This window comes from Orbicella faveolata, unplaced genomic scaffold, assembly GCF_042242905.1.
Source record: "Orbicella faveolata isolate gen_17 unplaced genomic scaffold, um_ofav_v1 contig_26, whole genome shotgun sequence".
Lineage (NCBI taxonomy): Eukaryota > Metazoa > Cnidaria > Anthozoa > Scleractinia > Merulinidae > Orbicella > Orbicella faveolata.
The window spans coordinates 8535001-8548750 of record NW_028301554.1 but is presented as its reverse complement, the minus strand read 5'-3'; the positions used below and the strand labels follow the sequence as shown (position 1 = coordinate 8548750).

Below are 13750 nucleotides of genomic sequence, written 5' to 3'. Positions count from 1 at the left end.
CAAAATTCGCTACACGCCTTCACGCGAGTTCGATTATCTGATCATGAAATTTGACATCATTTCTGTGATTTTTCGGCTTCACGGGTTGACGACGGTTTTCCGTAATTTTCTCAAAAACGTTAAAACTCTAGAACCTAAAACTTATATCACGATTCTTAGCATACCATAGGACATCTCTGGGCGAAATATCAAGGGGTCCATTTTTCCTACCTTGTGTCGCCCCTTACGCTGTGGTTAGGTAGACCAGTAACTCTGAAAGTCTTTTTCAGGTTTTGGTTTCTACGTTCCCGAAGTCATTCGTTTGATTGCATCTTGTGATCCTGATCCTGTGGGTATGACTAGCCAACAAGCTCAAATTACCGGGTTTGCTTCCTCAAGCAACTGCTAATTTTCGTATTTTTTGGTTTCTTGTAGTGAAAATTACATTAATTTCCCTACTGTTTGTACCTTCAGAGATTAATATGTTTATTGTTTGCCTACACGGCTGTTGTTACCGCCGAAGAACAGTATTTTATTTTTGTTTTATTTTGATCGTGACGTTTCATGTCAATGACATGAAGTAGCTTGCAAAGCTTTGTAACCACCCCGACGAACACACATGGGACTGATTTTGTAAAAACTTGGACGTGTCTTTGGTCATTAAAAAGTGTTAAATCAAATTTGTTGCCGTTATGCGAGTTCAACCGTAGCTGTAGTATTGTATTTAATCTCTCTCAGCTCGTTTCTCGACAGCTGTTTTGGGTAATTTAAATTTGTTCTTTGGCAGTTACGTTTGAAGGACATCAGTCTCACGATATGCTCATGGTCCCGAATTATTTCATAATACAATTCAAACCATATATTTTAAATTGGCCTCAGCTTAATAAAGAAATCTTGACAAGGCCCCGTAATGAATGACTTTTGGAGGTAACTCAAGGGCGATTCACCAATGGCGACTATTGATGTAGTTTCAACTTGATAGCCTGGCCTTGGAGTCACAGCAAAAGAAATGGAAGAACAGATTTCCTCAATTTCCATTGTTTTTGACACCTAGGCCTCGCTCCCTGGTTGAATTTAACATTTTGAAGTATTACACTTTTTTGTTTACAATGGAACCTCCACAAAGGCCACTTTTTTGTCCTGACAGACGGTCCATACATGCACTTTTATTTTAACCTCTCGACAATGGCCCCCTCTCTACAACGGCAACGGCCACTAAAACGCGTCCCGACTACCGAAATAACCTCCCGTCAACGGCCAGCTAATCAACGACTGACGAAAGATGTGTACAAAACCCCTTATTGAAAAAGGTCACAAAACTTGATCCGTACCGCGCGCCGTCTATCTCTGTTTCAGTTTGGTTTCTGTTTTTTTGACATATTTTGTTTGCGTATTTACATGCTACACTAAGCATTTTTTTTTAAATATAAAAATGTTGAGGCCCACGAAAAAAACCCGGTACCATATTACACCCCTACCTCCCCATAACGTCAACCTCCCTCTTGCGGCCACTGTCTCTGTCAAGGTGGCCGCTGGGGAGTGGTTCGACTGTATTCATATTCATTTTAAGCGTAACACTTGAAGCGATTTACCACAATTCTATAAGGATTTACAGGCACAATATTCGTGCTGCTCATAAAACTTACAGTATTATCCAAATAAATGGTTTTCTCCACTTTTATCCAGTAGTCACCCTGGTCTCCTGATAAGCTGAATACCAGCACATTTCCGCTGAAGACATTCAGACTTCCCATGGTGCTGCCGTACATGTGATAATAGAACTCCAGACAAGACAGCTCTCTATTTCCAGATACAGAGATCTCAAGTTTTGCGTTATCACCGGCGACCCGAGGCAAAGACGTCTCGATATACATGTAGTATCCTATTAACATAGGAAAACATTAACTGCCCTTCTGAGAGCAAACTAACAATATTGTTCATTTATGAGATAAGGCACATGTTACTTCCTGATTTGGCTAGCAATGTTATTATTTAAGGTTGAGATTTGGCCGAGAACAAAGTAAATCAACCAAACAATATTGAAAAAGGGGCATTTTTCTTACCTGACCCACTGGTGTGGTCGAAATCTGGACCTGTATCTGAAGACCATGTTGATCCTGTCTGACGTGTCCAGTCAAAGACGTCTGAACAAGACGGCTGTCGCCAGCCGTTACAAAGCCCCGTGTCGAAGTCGCAAGATGTACTTGTTGGTGCTGGAAATGTCACAAAAAGTCAACCATTTTTATTTCCTTTGAGTAGGCTAGATATTTCTATTGAAGCAATATGTGAATCACAAGGTGTTTCAACAGCTTCAGCAAAAGGATGTTGTGACGAGCCTTACACGATCGTTAGCCGTTGATTGCTTCTTCATTGATCGCAAATTTTTTTCTTTACTAAGAAATTTATTTTACTTCTTTTTTGGGGTCTTAAAACGCTATGGAAACCAAGAATTTATGTTGATAACACTTGATTCAGAGTTGCAGCCTTTTTTATTTTATCTAATTTTATTTTTCATGGTCCAAAACAAGTCAGTTTCCACATGCTATATATGGTTGCTGACCAGTCACATGTCAACGCGAAAAAAGTCAGAGTACATGATCGCATTTGTGGGTATAAACATCTTAAAAGCCTTTTTGCTTGGTTAAAAATCCGGCGGTTGTTATTTCTGGCGTCAGTTGCTAAGTTTACAATGGTGAGAATTCGCAGGGCTTGTTTTCAATGATAAACGTAACTAAAAGTCCCATGTCAAAACGACTGTTGTTTTGTACCAGTCTAGCCCTTATCAGCGATTGATAACCATAAGTACCATCATATTTTTATAATTGTTACATAGTATACGAAATAAACGCAGGAAAAAAAGGCCTAAGAGACAAGATTCAAATATTGCAGAGAATAGCATTTTCAGGCGTCGAGTCCAGGCAAGTGATGGTTAACGACTTGTTGACCAAATCACATATTTAACGGGCGAAATCTCCATGAAAGACTATTACGTGTTCTAAATCTATTTTCTCAGCTTGATCAAAGAGTGAGGTTTTTAGCGTGAAGGAAAAAAAAAAAAATCCCCCCGGTGGCTTCAAAAGTATGTATGAACAATTATCATCGATAGGTTAAACTCCTCGGAAAAATATAAGCATGCCATTGATGGATGGATGGATGGATGGATGGATGGATGGAAGGAAGGAAGGAAGGAAGGAAGGAAGGAAGGAAGGAAGGAAGGAAGGAAGGAAGGAAGGAAGGAAGGAAGGAAGGAAGGAAGGAAGAAAATGTTCGCAATGGCAACTGGTGAGAAAAATTGAAATAACGTTGTCGGTGCAGTCCTACCTGGGCAGCTTCCACTGCTAATCGCGACATCATCAATAGCTAAATCACTCGTATAAGAGGATCCTGCTACTCCTTCGAATGTCACCTAGAGAATAAGAGTAATAAGTAACTTTAGAGAGAGTATTTTGAAATATTAGGAATTCTTATTACTGTAAAAAAAATTCGTATGATAAATTCATTTCACTCAAATGTAAAATGGCCGAATCATTACGGTCTCACGTTGAAATTAGTTTACATGTATGCATGAAATGGATTAAAACTTACGATGTTGTCCAGATGAATAGTTACTACCGCTTTTTTCCAGTGGTTGCCATGGTTTCCTGACGTGCTGAATACTAACAAATTTCCGCTGTACACTTTCAGAGTGCCCATACTGTCTCCATACATGTGGTAATAGAACTCGAGACAAGAAAGTTTTCCATTTCCAGATACAGAGAACTCAAGCTTTGCGTTATCACCGGCAACTCGGGGCGAAGATGTCTCAATATACATGTAGTATCCTGTGAACAGAAGGGAAAAAAAAACAACATTAATTCCGCCGTCCGATAGCAGAAAAAAACATTTGAATAATTTTAGCTAGTTTGAGGCACAAATTGCTTTCTTAAGACACTTAGTTACTTAGACATTCTCGTGTTCACGATTGCTCTGAAAGGAAAGGAAATCAATCAAACCAAAACCAAAGAAAGTGAATCGCGTTTTTCTGACCTGTCCCACTGGTATGATCGTAATTTGGGCCCGTGCCATCAGACGATGTTGGTCCTGTATGAGGTGTCCAGTCGAAGACATCTGCCAAAGACTGCTCCCAGTTAGAACACACTGATCCTCTGTCGAAGTTGCAAGATGTAGTTTCTGGAGCTGTTCCTAAAGTTGAAAGAAAACTCCTGACATCTTGACAAAAGTTTCCATTTGGTTAGATATGTTGGACCTCGTGATGGCTATAAACTCATCCTTTGCCTGGTTTCTGATAAAATCAGCTATTTTTACGACTTAAAAAATAGCCTTATCTTTCGAATTACTAGAAAAGAGAAATATTTCTCTCGAAGTCCTACGCGGGCACTTCAATCTCTTTGCATATTATCCAGTATCTACTATATACCCTGACCCCTTATAATTCATTATTTTTATTGAAAGTAATACTTGTTATTCAATGCTTGGTTTACCTAGACAGTTTCCTTCACTAAGTGTGACGTTATCGATGGCGATGTCACTTTTGTATGACCATCCTCTTATTCCTTCGAATGTCAGCTTGAAAACAAGAAAAAAAATGTTATGGGATATATTTAGGGGGAAATCATATGCTTGAATTTCAATATATAATTTTGTTTCAGTAAGATTAAAGGAAATGTAACAAAGATTGCTCCGGGCTGGCGAGAGTTTTGCTTTATCATACTTGTGCTTTCCATAAAGATTTTAAGGATACGATATAAAGTGGGTTTTTTTATACGAATTTTAATGTTTTGCTAAATTGTTACTTAAAATACACTAACCGTTCGGTTTTGGTCTGTTTTTGTCTCTTGTTTTTTTTTCTAGTGACTAGTACTACTGGACTTGCATTCTACTAAATTCAGCACTTTGTCTGGCCTCTTCCTCGGTACTGTTGCCCTGTTGCTGTTGTTTGTCTGTTTGGTTCTTGGCATCTCATTATTCCTTGAGTACTGGCTTTAATTTTTAATAAAACCCGGCCAAACGATCGCAACATTTCAACGCAACCCATCACAACATTGTTGGGCGCATCATGTGGTGCCTGTTTGGCCACCCTGTTGCGACATGTGCGTGTCGCAACACTTCGCCACAGAGCAAGCAAATGTTGCTGTCTTTTGACCAGGGCTTTAATAACTTTAAGATCAAAGCGGAATATTCCTGCTTGTCCTCCCATTTAAAGCAGATTTCAATGCTTTGACAGTATGTATATGGCAGTTTTTCACACACTCAGAAAGATTAATGTATGGACTAATTTGTTCAGCAATACAGGCATAATTACCACGTCGCTCGAATTAACTGTCCTTGACACTTTTCTCCAATAGTCTCCCTGATCTCCTGACACAGTAAATATTGTGGTATTTCCATTGAATACGTTCAGAGTACCCATTGAGTATCCATACATGTGATAGAAGAACGTCAAGCACGAATTTGAGTTACTTCTTGGTACAACAAGTTGGAGCTTAGCATTATCGCCCGGCGACTGAGGTGTAGCTTCAGTGTACACATAGTTCCCTATGAAAACAAAGATACATATTCTGTGTGCTTGGATTCAAGATAATATGACATATATAGAAAAAACAAATAAACAATTGAAGTATCAAAAAACTTATGTGGGAAGAGACTGAGTTGAGCGACAATTTGCCTTTTTGCGTCAAAGACAATAATTTTCCCTTCTCAACATATAAAACTACAATATTAAGAGAGGAAGTTTCGTCAGCCTTAGCTAGTTTTCATCCCGGTACGCTGTCCTGGTAGAATTCCAATTTGGAGAATTTGTTGTTTTTTTTTGTGGAGTTAGGAACCCAGAGGAAAACCCTCGGAGCAAGGCAAAAGCCATAGCAAACTCAGCCCACATATATATAGCAGGGACGCGGAATCGAACCCGGATCACACTGGTGGGAGGCGAGCGCTCTCACCTCTACGCCATCCCTGTTCCCATATATAACATGTTTGCGTGTGCAAGAATGCATCAACTCTACCAGCAATAACTGCAAAACGTTTATGAAAGACAGGCATTTAATTTTAGTTGTTTAACGTCCCCTCTTGGTCTATCTTGGACACTACCAAAGTACAATTATTCCTGATCTAAATAGTATAATTCATGGCTTATAACCTACTCAATATTCACATTATAATCATTTTAACTATGACTATTAGAAATCTGCTTCAAGACTGAAGAACAAATCAAAGCCAACTCACCAGTTCCGCTAAGATCTGATGATGGTCCCGTGGAAAACGATGGTGTGGGTCCAGAGTTAAGTGTCCAATCAAATACATCTGAAGAGGATTGACTCCAACCGAGGCACAAACCGTTGTCAAAACTACATGAAACTGAAGCAATAGGATATTAGGCCAGTTGGACCATTAAGGCGTATAATAAGAGTAATTCGTTAATTCTGTCAATTTCAAAAAAACGATTATCTTGAAAATTACAGTATCAAGCCGGTTATTTTGTCATCTTCAGTGGCATAACAAACGTTGCCGCATGTTATCTCAAGAATTACAATTTCCAGCTATGACAGGAAAATTTTTTGCCCAAAATTTGGACAACTCATGTGCGTTCAAAGTTAATTGTGCACCCTATTGGCCAACAAGTCCCAAAATAAAACGATGAAAATTCTGCAGACGACTTACGAAGCTCAAAGACGCTACCTCGCATGGGTGAGACTTTATAAAGTATTTATGTTTGATATTAAATATTTATAGAATTGTTTACCTGGACAGTCTCCCTCAGTAATCTTCACTTTATCAATGGCGACATCACCTGTATATGAGCTGCCAGTTATTCCTTCAAATGTAACCTGCAAACACATTGATTGAAATAAGGTATTCGTTTATTCACTAAATGAAGATCTGGCAAAGTTGACCCGTTATTCACGTTATTCTATCCTTTTTCAATTTTGAATAATGAATAGCAAACATCATTGTTCAACCCTCGGACGTACAAGCTAAATCATAACCCCACCGTGGTACAAGGGGGGGGGGGTGGGGTGGTTGGAACCTCTCGCCTGGGTTTTCGTTCCTTTAAGACACAGCAAAATGAAATTACATTGATTAGATAGCCCTGAGCTTGCTGTAAGAAATGATACCATTTTCTTTGGTTATGACGTCAAATGACGTCATTTGACCCTCAATCTTAGATCTCGTTATTTTGTTAAAAAGTCAAAAAAATAACGGAGATTAATGTGAACTCAAGCCAAAATGCTTATGAAATGTACACGTTCACAAACTTTTGCAGTTTGATAAAGAAAATTGTAAAGAATACAGAATTATCTCAAAAAAGTTGATTTTCGGCCAGATCTATATAAAATTGGATGGTTGTCATGGCAACGCAAAAAATGATGGACACATAGTTGACAAATCAAATTTTTTGCAGAGAATGAGTGAATAGCTACTGAAAGTTTCAGCCCCTTAGAGTAAATCTTCTTTTCAAAAAATTGGGAAAACCTCATAAGGGGTTAGCATCCATTCCCCCCCGCAACCCGTTTTAATTAGTATTTTTGTGGATTCTAATTCATTCGGAGTACTGTAAGCTTTACTCTTTAAGTAAAGACAATGATTAGTTTATCTGAAAAGAATTTGATGCGACGTTAATGTCAAATAGTTTCAAGTTTCGCTTTTCGAGATATTGTGAGAGGCACGATGTTTAAAATTATGACTTTCCCTGCGTCTAATTACATAATTCAACTTTCTAAGAAAAATAATTCCTTGTTGATTTTTGGTCAGATACGTGTTTTAATGTATCTGTAAAACGCAATATTTTACTTACCACTCTATCCAAATACAAGTTTCTTTCCACCATCAACCAATTATCTCCCTGGTTTCCGGACACGGAAAAGACTTTGATATTTCCATTGTATACATTGAGAGTTCCAGCCGATGCCCCATACATGTGATAGTAAAATGAAAGACACGACTGATTGCCACTATTTGGAACTGTCAACACAAGTTTCGCATTTTCTCCAGGTGTTCTTGGAGAAGACGCCTCGATGTACATGTAATTACCTGCGATGTTAAACAAAATAAATACATTTCAATATTTGCACTGTGATAGAGAATTACACCGAAATATCACACACTCGTAACATCAGCATGGATAGTAATTCGACAGGCTATCTGCTTCTAATGACTTCAAACTCTTTGTCACTCATTCATTTTCCTAAACTGGAAATTTTGCGCTGAAAATGTTAGGAAACTATCTCAGTCGCTTTAACCTATTTGGCTATTTGAAAAGTCCGTTTGTAATACTTAACATGAGAGGTTATTCACTGAAAGGTTGTTAAATGTGTTAAAAAAATGTACACTGGACGTCATGTTTGCAAACTTTGAGCGTAATACTCAACAGTTTGCCGAAGCAGAAAGGCCTCTTTCGAGTTCCTTGGCAAAGATAGAATGTTACGTCAGACTTGTCACGATTCACAAGGTATTCAAAAGTAGCTGTGGATTGCTATTGTCGAAGAACGAACTATATTGAAAAAATAAAATAAACAAAGAAGCTAACTACCTGACCCTCCTTGATCGTGAGATGGACCTGTAGACGACGAAGGTGTTGAACCAGATGCAAGCGTCCAGTCAAAATCATCCGCTCTAGACTGACTCCATCCAGAACACAAACCGTGGTCAAAATCACACCAGACTGAAATCGTTACAGAAATATTAGTCATATCAGTGAAATGTTAACAAGAAATAAGGATCGTGCTTTTGTCGTAGTTGTTAGTACTTTATATAACCGAAAAGATTTTAAGAAGTTACAAGAGTGCTATTTGAAATAGCTTGCGTATGGTACAGCCGGAGTTTATTCTTAAAACATTTTTGGCCAATACAAATAATTTAGCTTTATACTATTGCTACTCTCGGGTTAAAAAATGAGATATTTTGAATGAAGCTAAGTGTGATATCACACATTACATGCATGTAATGCCATCAGAGTAAGGGTTAAGTGCGACAAATACTACATTGATTGTCTAAAACCTTGTTTTACTCTGACTCCAAGGCCTTTGTGGCTTTTCTAAACATGCACATTACTGTCAATACATATTCTAATTTTTACCACAAGGTCGTGACGCTATGTGAAAATACTTATACAGCAGTGTAGGGGCGAGGTGGAACAAGCAACTATTTGTTAGCTGCCACTTTCAAGTGTTATAGTTTCCAATCACCCAATGAAGAGGGAGAAAATGCAATATCGGTTTCAATTAAACCATTGAATTGCAGACCAGTTGCCTAGCTGGAATTTGTAACGAAAGTGTTAATTCGCCTTGTTGTGAAAAGTGTTCAAGCGCAGTTGAAACGTTTACGAGTAATACAGTTGAAATAAGTAAAATACAATTAATGATTTCACAAGAGTTAAAAAAAACTTAAGCCCTTAACCTCATAACCTTTTTAGTTTTCATGCGCCTTCTTGAAACATGCAAAATCCATAGTCTCTTGTTACGCTTACCTAATGCAGATGATGATTGGTTATTTGGAGATGCACTAGGTGCTACGACCGTGTACATATTTGTTAATATCCACGATTTCAAGTCGCGAATGTTAGCGTACATCGAAAAATGATCACATCCGTATCCCCAGCTGGTGGCTCCCTCGAGATACCACGTACCATTAAACTCGCACACTAAGGGCCCACCACTATCACCGTTACACGGACTAATACCTCCTTCATCTCGACCAACGCAGAGCATTGAGTCGTCTATTTCGCCAGGATGAGCATTCTCGCAACGTTGTTTTGACACAAGTGGCACGGATACTTGCATCAATGTATTTGGTGAGGGGCCCCACCAATATAACCTTCCCCAACCAGTTGTCCAGCACGTTTTGTTAGGGTTATCAAAGGGAAGCTGATAGTTGGTATCTGGCAAACAAACAAGACCAACTCCTACTCCAAGATCAGCTGGACTTGCGAGATTGATTAAGCCAATATCATTGCTTAGTGATAGGGGAAAGCCGTAATTATCGTGCATGATAATTTTTGCAACTCTGATGTCTTGCTCCGTTCCAACGCTGCCATATGTTTTGTAATGGGCTCCCAATCTGGAAAAAAACCCATGAAAAGGTATCAGGAGAGTTTAAATACTCCAGCAGCTTGCAGTTGGTTTGACTTGGTCTCCAGAAGAAAATTTGCATTTTTAGTTTTTAGAAAATTAAATTCCAGTCCGTATTTTAAAATATTAAAAGGATTTTAGATGTGTATATATACCGTAAGAAGTGATAGGTGGTAGGTAACTTTTAACTTCACTTCACTTCACTCCACTCCACTCCACTCCACTCCACTCCACTCCACTCCACTCCACTCCACTCCACTCCACTCCACTCCACTCCACTCCACTCCACTCCACTCCACTCCACTCCACGCCACGCCACGCCACGCCACGCCACGCCACGCCACGCCACGCCACGCCACGCCACGCCACGCCACGCCACGCCACTCCACTCCACTCCACTCCACTCCACTCCACTTCACTTCACTTCACTTCACTTCACTTAATTTATTGATAATTTTATTGGCAATGTCCCCGACTAGTCGGCCTCCGGGCTGACTAGAAGTTGTAGACATTTAAATAAAGTTAGTTGATTGATTGATGGAATTAAGATGGATGGATGGATGGATGGATTCATTGATTGATTGACTGACTGACTGACTGATGGATTGATTGATTGATTGATTGATTGATTGACTGATTGATTGATTGTTTGAATGAGTGAGTGAGTGAGTGAGTGAGTGATCGATTGATTGCAGCGAACTCCTTATTGTTAAGGTTTGATTAATATCATGCGTCAGTTAATGGGAATTGCTGGCCTGGATATTTCATTAATTTAGAACGAACTGTGTATCAAAAATAGACTCATACTGCTGCGAACTCTTTCCCCCCTGCTTCGCCCCAGACTCAAGCGCGCATAAGCAACAAAACAGAACGTTAAAAAAAACCTTTGAATTCTCAGTTGAAACTCAGATAGAAAGACATGTAAGAAGTTGCCAGGGAGTCAGTTTGCAGTGTAACACGACTAAATGATACGAGTTTCTTCAGATCAGATACTTAAACAGTTTTTGAGAGTTCAGGATGATAACATTTCGAATCATTAACGCGCAAACCCACTTTTACAATCTATCCCTTTCCGTGACAAGACAAGGTTCCTCCGTTGAGTCATATTAAATACTTATGGCAGAAAAACTTTGAGACCGTCTCTAGTCTCAAAATCAGGCTATTTGGTGACACTCTCCTTGCCTCCCTCCTCCCCCCCCCTCCCACTCCCCCCGCCTCGTTACCGTATAATAGGTTTGAGGGACATAGGTGCTAATCTTAAACAAGATGAAAACAACTTATGGCAAGGTACAGTATGTCCTCGTTTAAACGAGATAATCTCATCCATAATCGCTTGAGGATTGGTTTTGAAGACTAAGGCCACGACTCAAACAGAGTAAGTGGTTCGGAGATTTTTCCTTTTCATATATAGATCGATGAACATAATAGCGTCTGATGAGGCTTGTTTTAAGACTTCCAGCTGTAAGTCTATCATATCGAAGGCACCATATTTAAAGAAATAGAAAACATGTACCGTGTTTCTATCGAGTTATAGAAACACAAGTGGAAGTTTGGGAGAACGAGAAATATTGTGGGAACACGAGCCGCAGGTTTACTTTGATCATCTAAATGTAAATTCTCTTTGCTCGCGCCATCATTACGTCAACAGCTCACGCTAGTTCTGTGTTTCAATCGAGTTATAGAAACACGATTTTAGCAATTAGCCTGCGTATTTTCTTAGGGCTGTTTTTTAAAGCAAGATAATTAACGTCAGAAGTTATTGTAGACCTTCAAAGTTTGTTTCGAGTGCAATCTGGTGAATTCATCATGCTACCACGCAATCAAACTCGTTGCAAATCTTGGCAACCTTTTGTCAGCCAAAATTTCACATACAGTTTTAACTTTGCAGACTGTATTTATTAACCGATAAAAAGTTCATAAAATAGTAGGTAAAGAAACTTTTGAAACAACGCCGCATCGGCAATTCTCAGTGTTAAATATATCCTAAAATCCTCTCGGCCAAACACTTCCGTCAGGGCATTATTTTCAAAATAAGTTTGAACAAAACTAAAGAGTTATTTAAAATCTGGATGGTGTCATAGAAATTTAGTTACACGATATTAATTACACCAGCTCTTGAGCTGGAAATATTTAATGTTTTTATGAATATTTTGGTCGAAAAATGGGCCGTATGTTTTTTTTGTTTTTTGTTTTTTGCTTTTTGTTTTTTTGGAGCAATGCTGATCACGAACACGTTGATCACGATATCTCTCACACGTTAAAGAATTTTACGATAATATTCTACCCACTGCATAATCACCTTATCATGTAGCCCTACACAAAATATGAACGAAACTTAAGAGGGGCGAAGTGGACTCATATTGCAACGCTGAGTGCATGGTTTTCAGATGGATGCTTTCTTAACTTAAGTGAAATCGTTAGCGTTAGCTACCTTATCCTCACACTAGATGGTGTTTTTCCATCCAAGCAATGAGCCGCTGTCACCACCCAATAAGTATCCACTAATGAGCCGCCACAAAACTGATTTCCATACTCGTTTGTCAACATCACCTGCCATGGCCAGCTGTTGACAGGTGCAACTGTACCACCCACAATTCGAGTCGCACTTGGTCGGGAGCCGCAAGTTACTAAACTCAAAGAACAAAAATATCCGTAATTATTCGTAATAAAAAAAAAACAGTCATAAAACTGGGGAATCCTATTTTAAATTTTTGAGTAGTTGCCTTTTTCGATAATAATATAGAGTTGTTTTTGTCTCGTTATTGTTGTTGTGGTGGTTTTAATTTCATATGTATATACTGATACATATACCAGTTTCTGATCGATAAAGTGAAATCCTCCAAGCACCTTGTGTGATATATAATACAAATAAGCATACACAGCTCAATAGTTCCATTGTCTCCTACCTGTGGTAGTAGTAATAGTAGTCTCCAAGCTTTTGTATGGTTGTCCAATGCTATCAACGCCAAAAACAACTACACGGTATTTCGTAGAAGGCCCAAGTCCCTTGATAATTGTACTTGTACCATTTTCAGGAACAGTCTCTACCGTCAGTATAGTACCTTGGAAGCTTTTTATTTCAACTATGTAGAACTTTGCAAACCGGTTAACTACTTTATCGAGCTTTGTCCAATGAACGTTAAAGCTTGTGGATGAAAGGTTAAAGACTGTCATATTCCATCCGGAAACCATAATGGCTAGGTAAAGAAGAAAAGTAAAGCAGATTTCTTCGGAGCATTGAATACTTAACTGTCAACAACGAAATACTACTTAAGATTCCTTATTTTTCTTTCTAATAGTAGACTAATAGCGGTAGCGGTAGTGGTAGTGGTAGTGGAAGCGGTAGTGGTAGCGGTAGTGGAAGCGGCAGCGGCAGTGGCAGTGGCAGCGGCGTGGCAGCGGCAGCGGCAGTGGCAGCGGCAGTGGCAGCAGCAGTGGCAGTAGCGTGGCAGTGGCAGCGGCAGTGGCAGTAGCGTGGCAGTGGCAATGGCAGTGGCAGTAGCGTGGCAGTGGCAGCGGCAGTGGCAGCGGCAGTGGCAGCGGCAGTGGCAGCGGCAGTGGCAGCGGCAGTGGCAGCGGCAGTGGCAGCGGCAGTGGCAGCGGCAGTGGCAGCGGCAGTGGCAGCGGCAGTGGCAGCGGCAGTGGCAGCGGCAGTGGCAGCGGCAGTGGCAGCGGCAGTGGCAGTGGCAGTGGCAGTGGCAGTGGCA

General features: G+C 39.7%; 1 protein-coding gene across 3 annotated transcripts in view; it reads right to left on the bottom strand.

Annotated features, from left to right (window-relative positions):
* LOC110059113 (MAM and LDL-receptor class A domain-containing protein 1-like) overlaps positions 1-13750 on the bottom strand; it is a 77620-nt gene that overhangs the window by 47024 nt on the left and 16846 nt on the right. For all 3 annotated transcript variants that reach the window (XM_089295547.1, XM_089295545.1, XM_089295546.1), the window contains exons 12-25: positions 12950-13240; positions 12475-12670; positions 9443-10032; positions 8507-8638; positions 7772-8007; positions 6719-6803; positions 6202-6333; positions 5282-5514; positions 4461-4545; positions 4006-4161; positions 3565-3800; positions 3301-3385; positions 2043-2192; positions 1626-1861 (exon numbers count right to left, since the gene is read on the bottom strand). In XM_089295547.1, the coding sequence (XP_089151673.1) occupies positions 1626-1861; positions 2043-2192; positions 3301-3385; positions 3565-3800; positions 4006-4161; positions 4461-4545; positions 5282-5514; positions 6202-6333; positions 6719-6803; positions 7772-8007; positions 8507-8638; positions 9443-10032; positions 12475-12670; positions 12950-13240 (2843 nt within the window). The remainder of the gene's footprint in view (positions 1-1625; positions 1862-2042; positions 2193-3300; positions 3386-3564; positions 3801-4005; positions 4162-4460; positions 4546-5281; positions 5515-6201; positions 6334-6718; positions 6804-7771; positions 8008-8506; positions 8639-9442; positions 10033-12474; positions 12671-12949; positions 13241-13750) is intronic.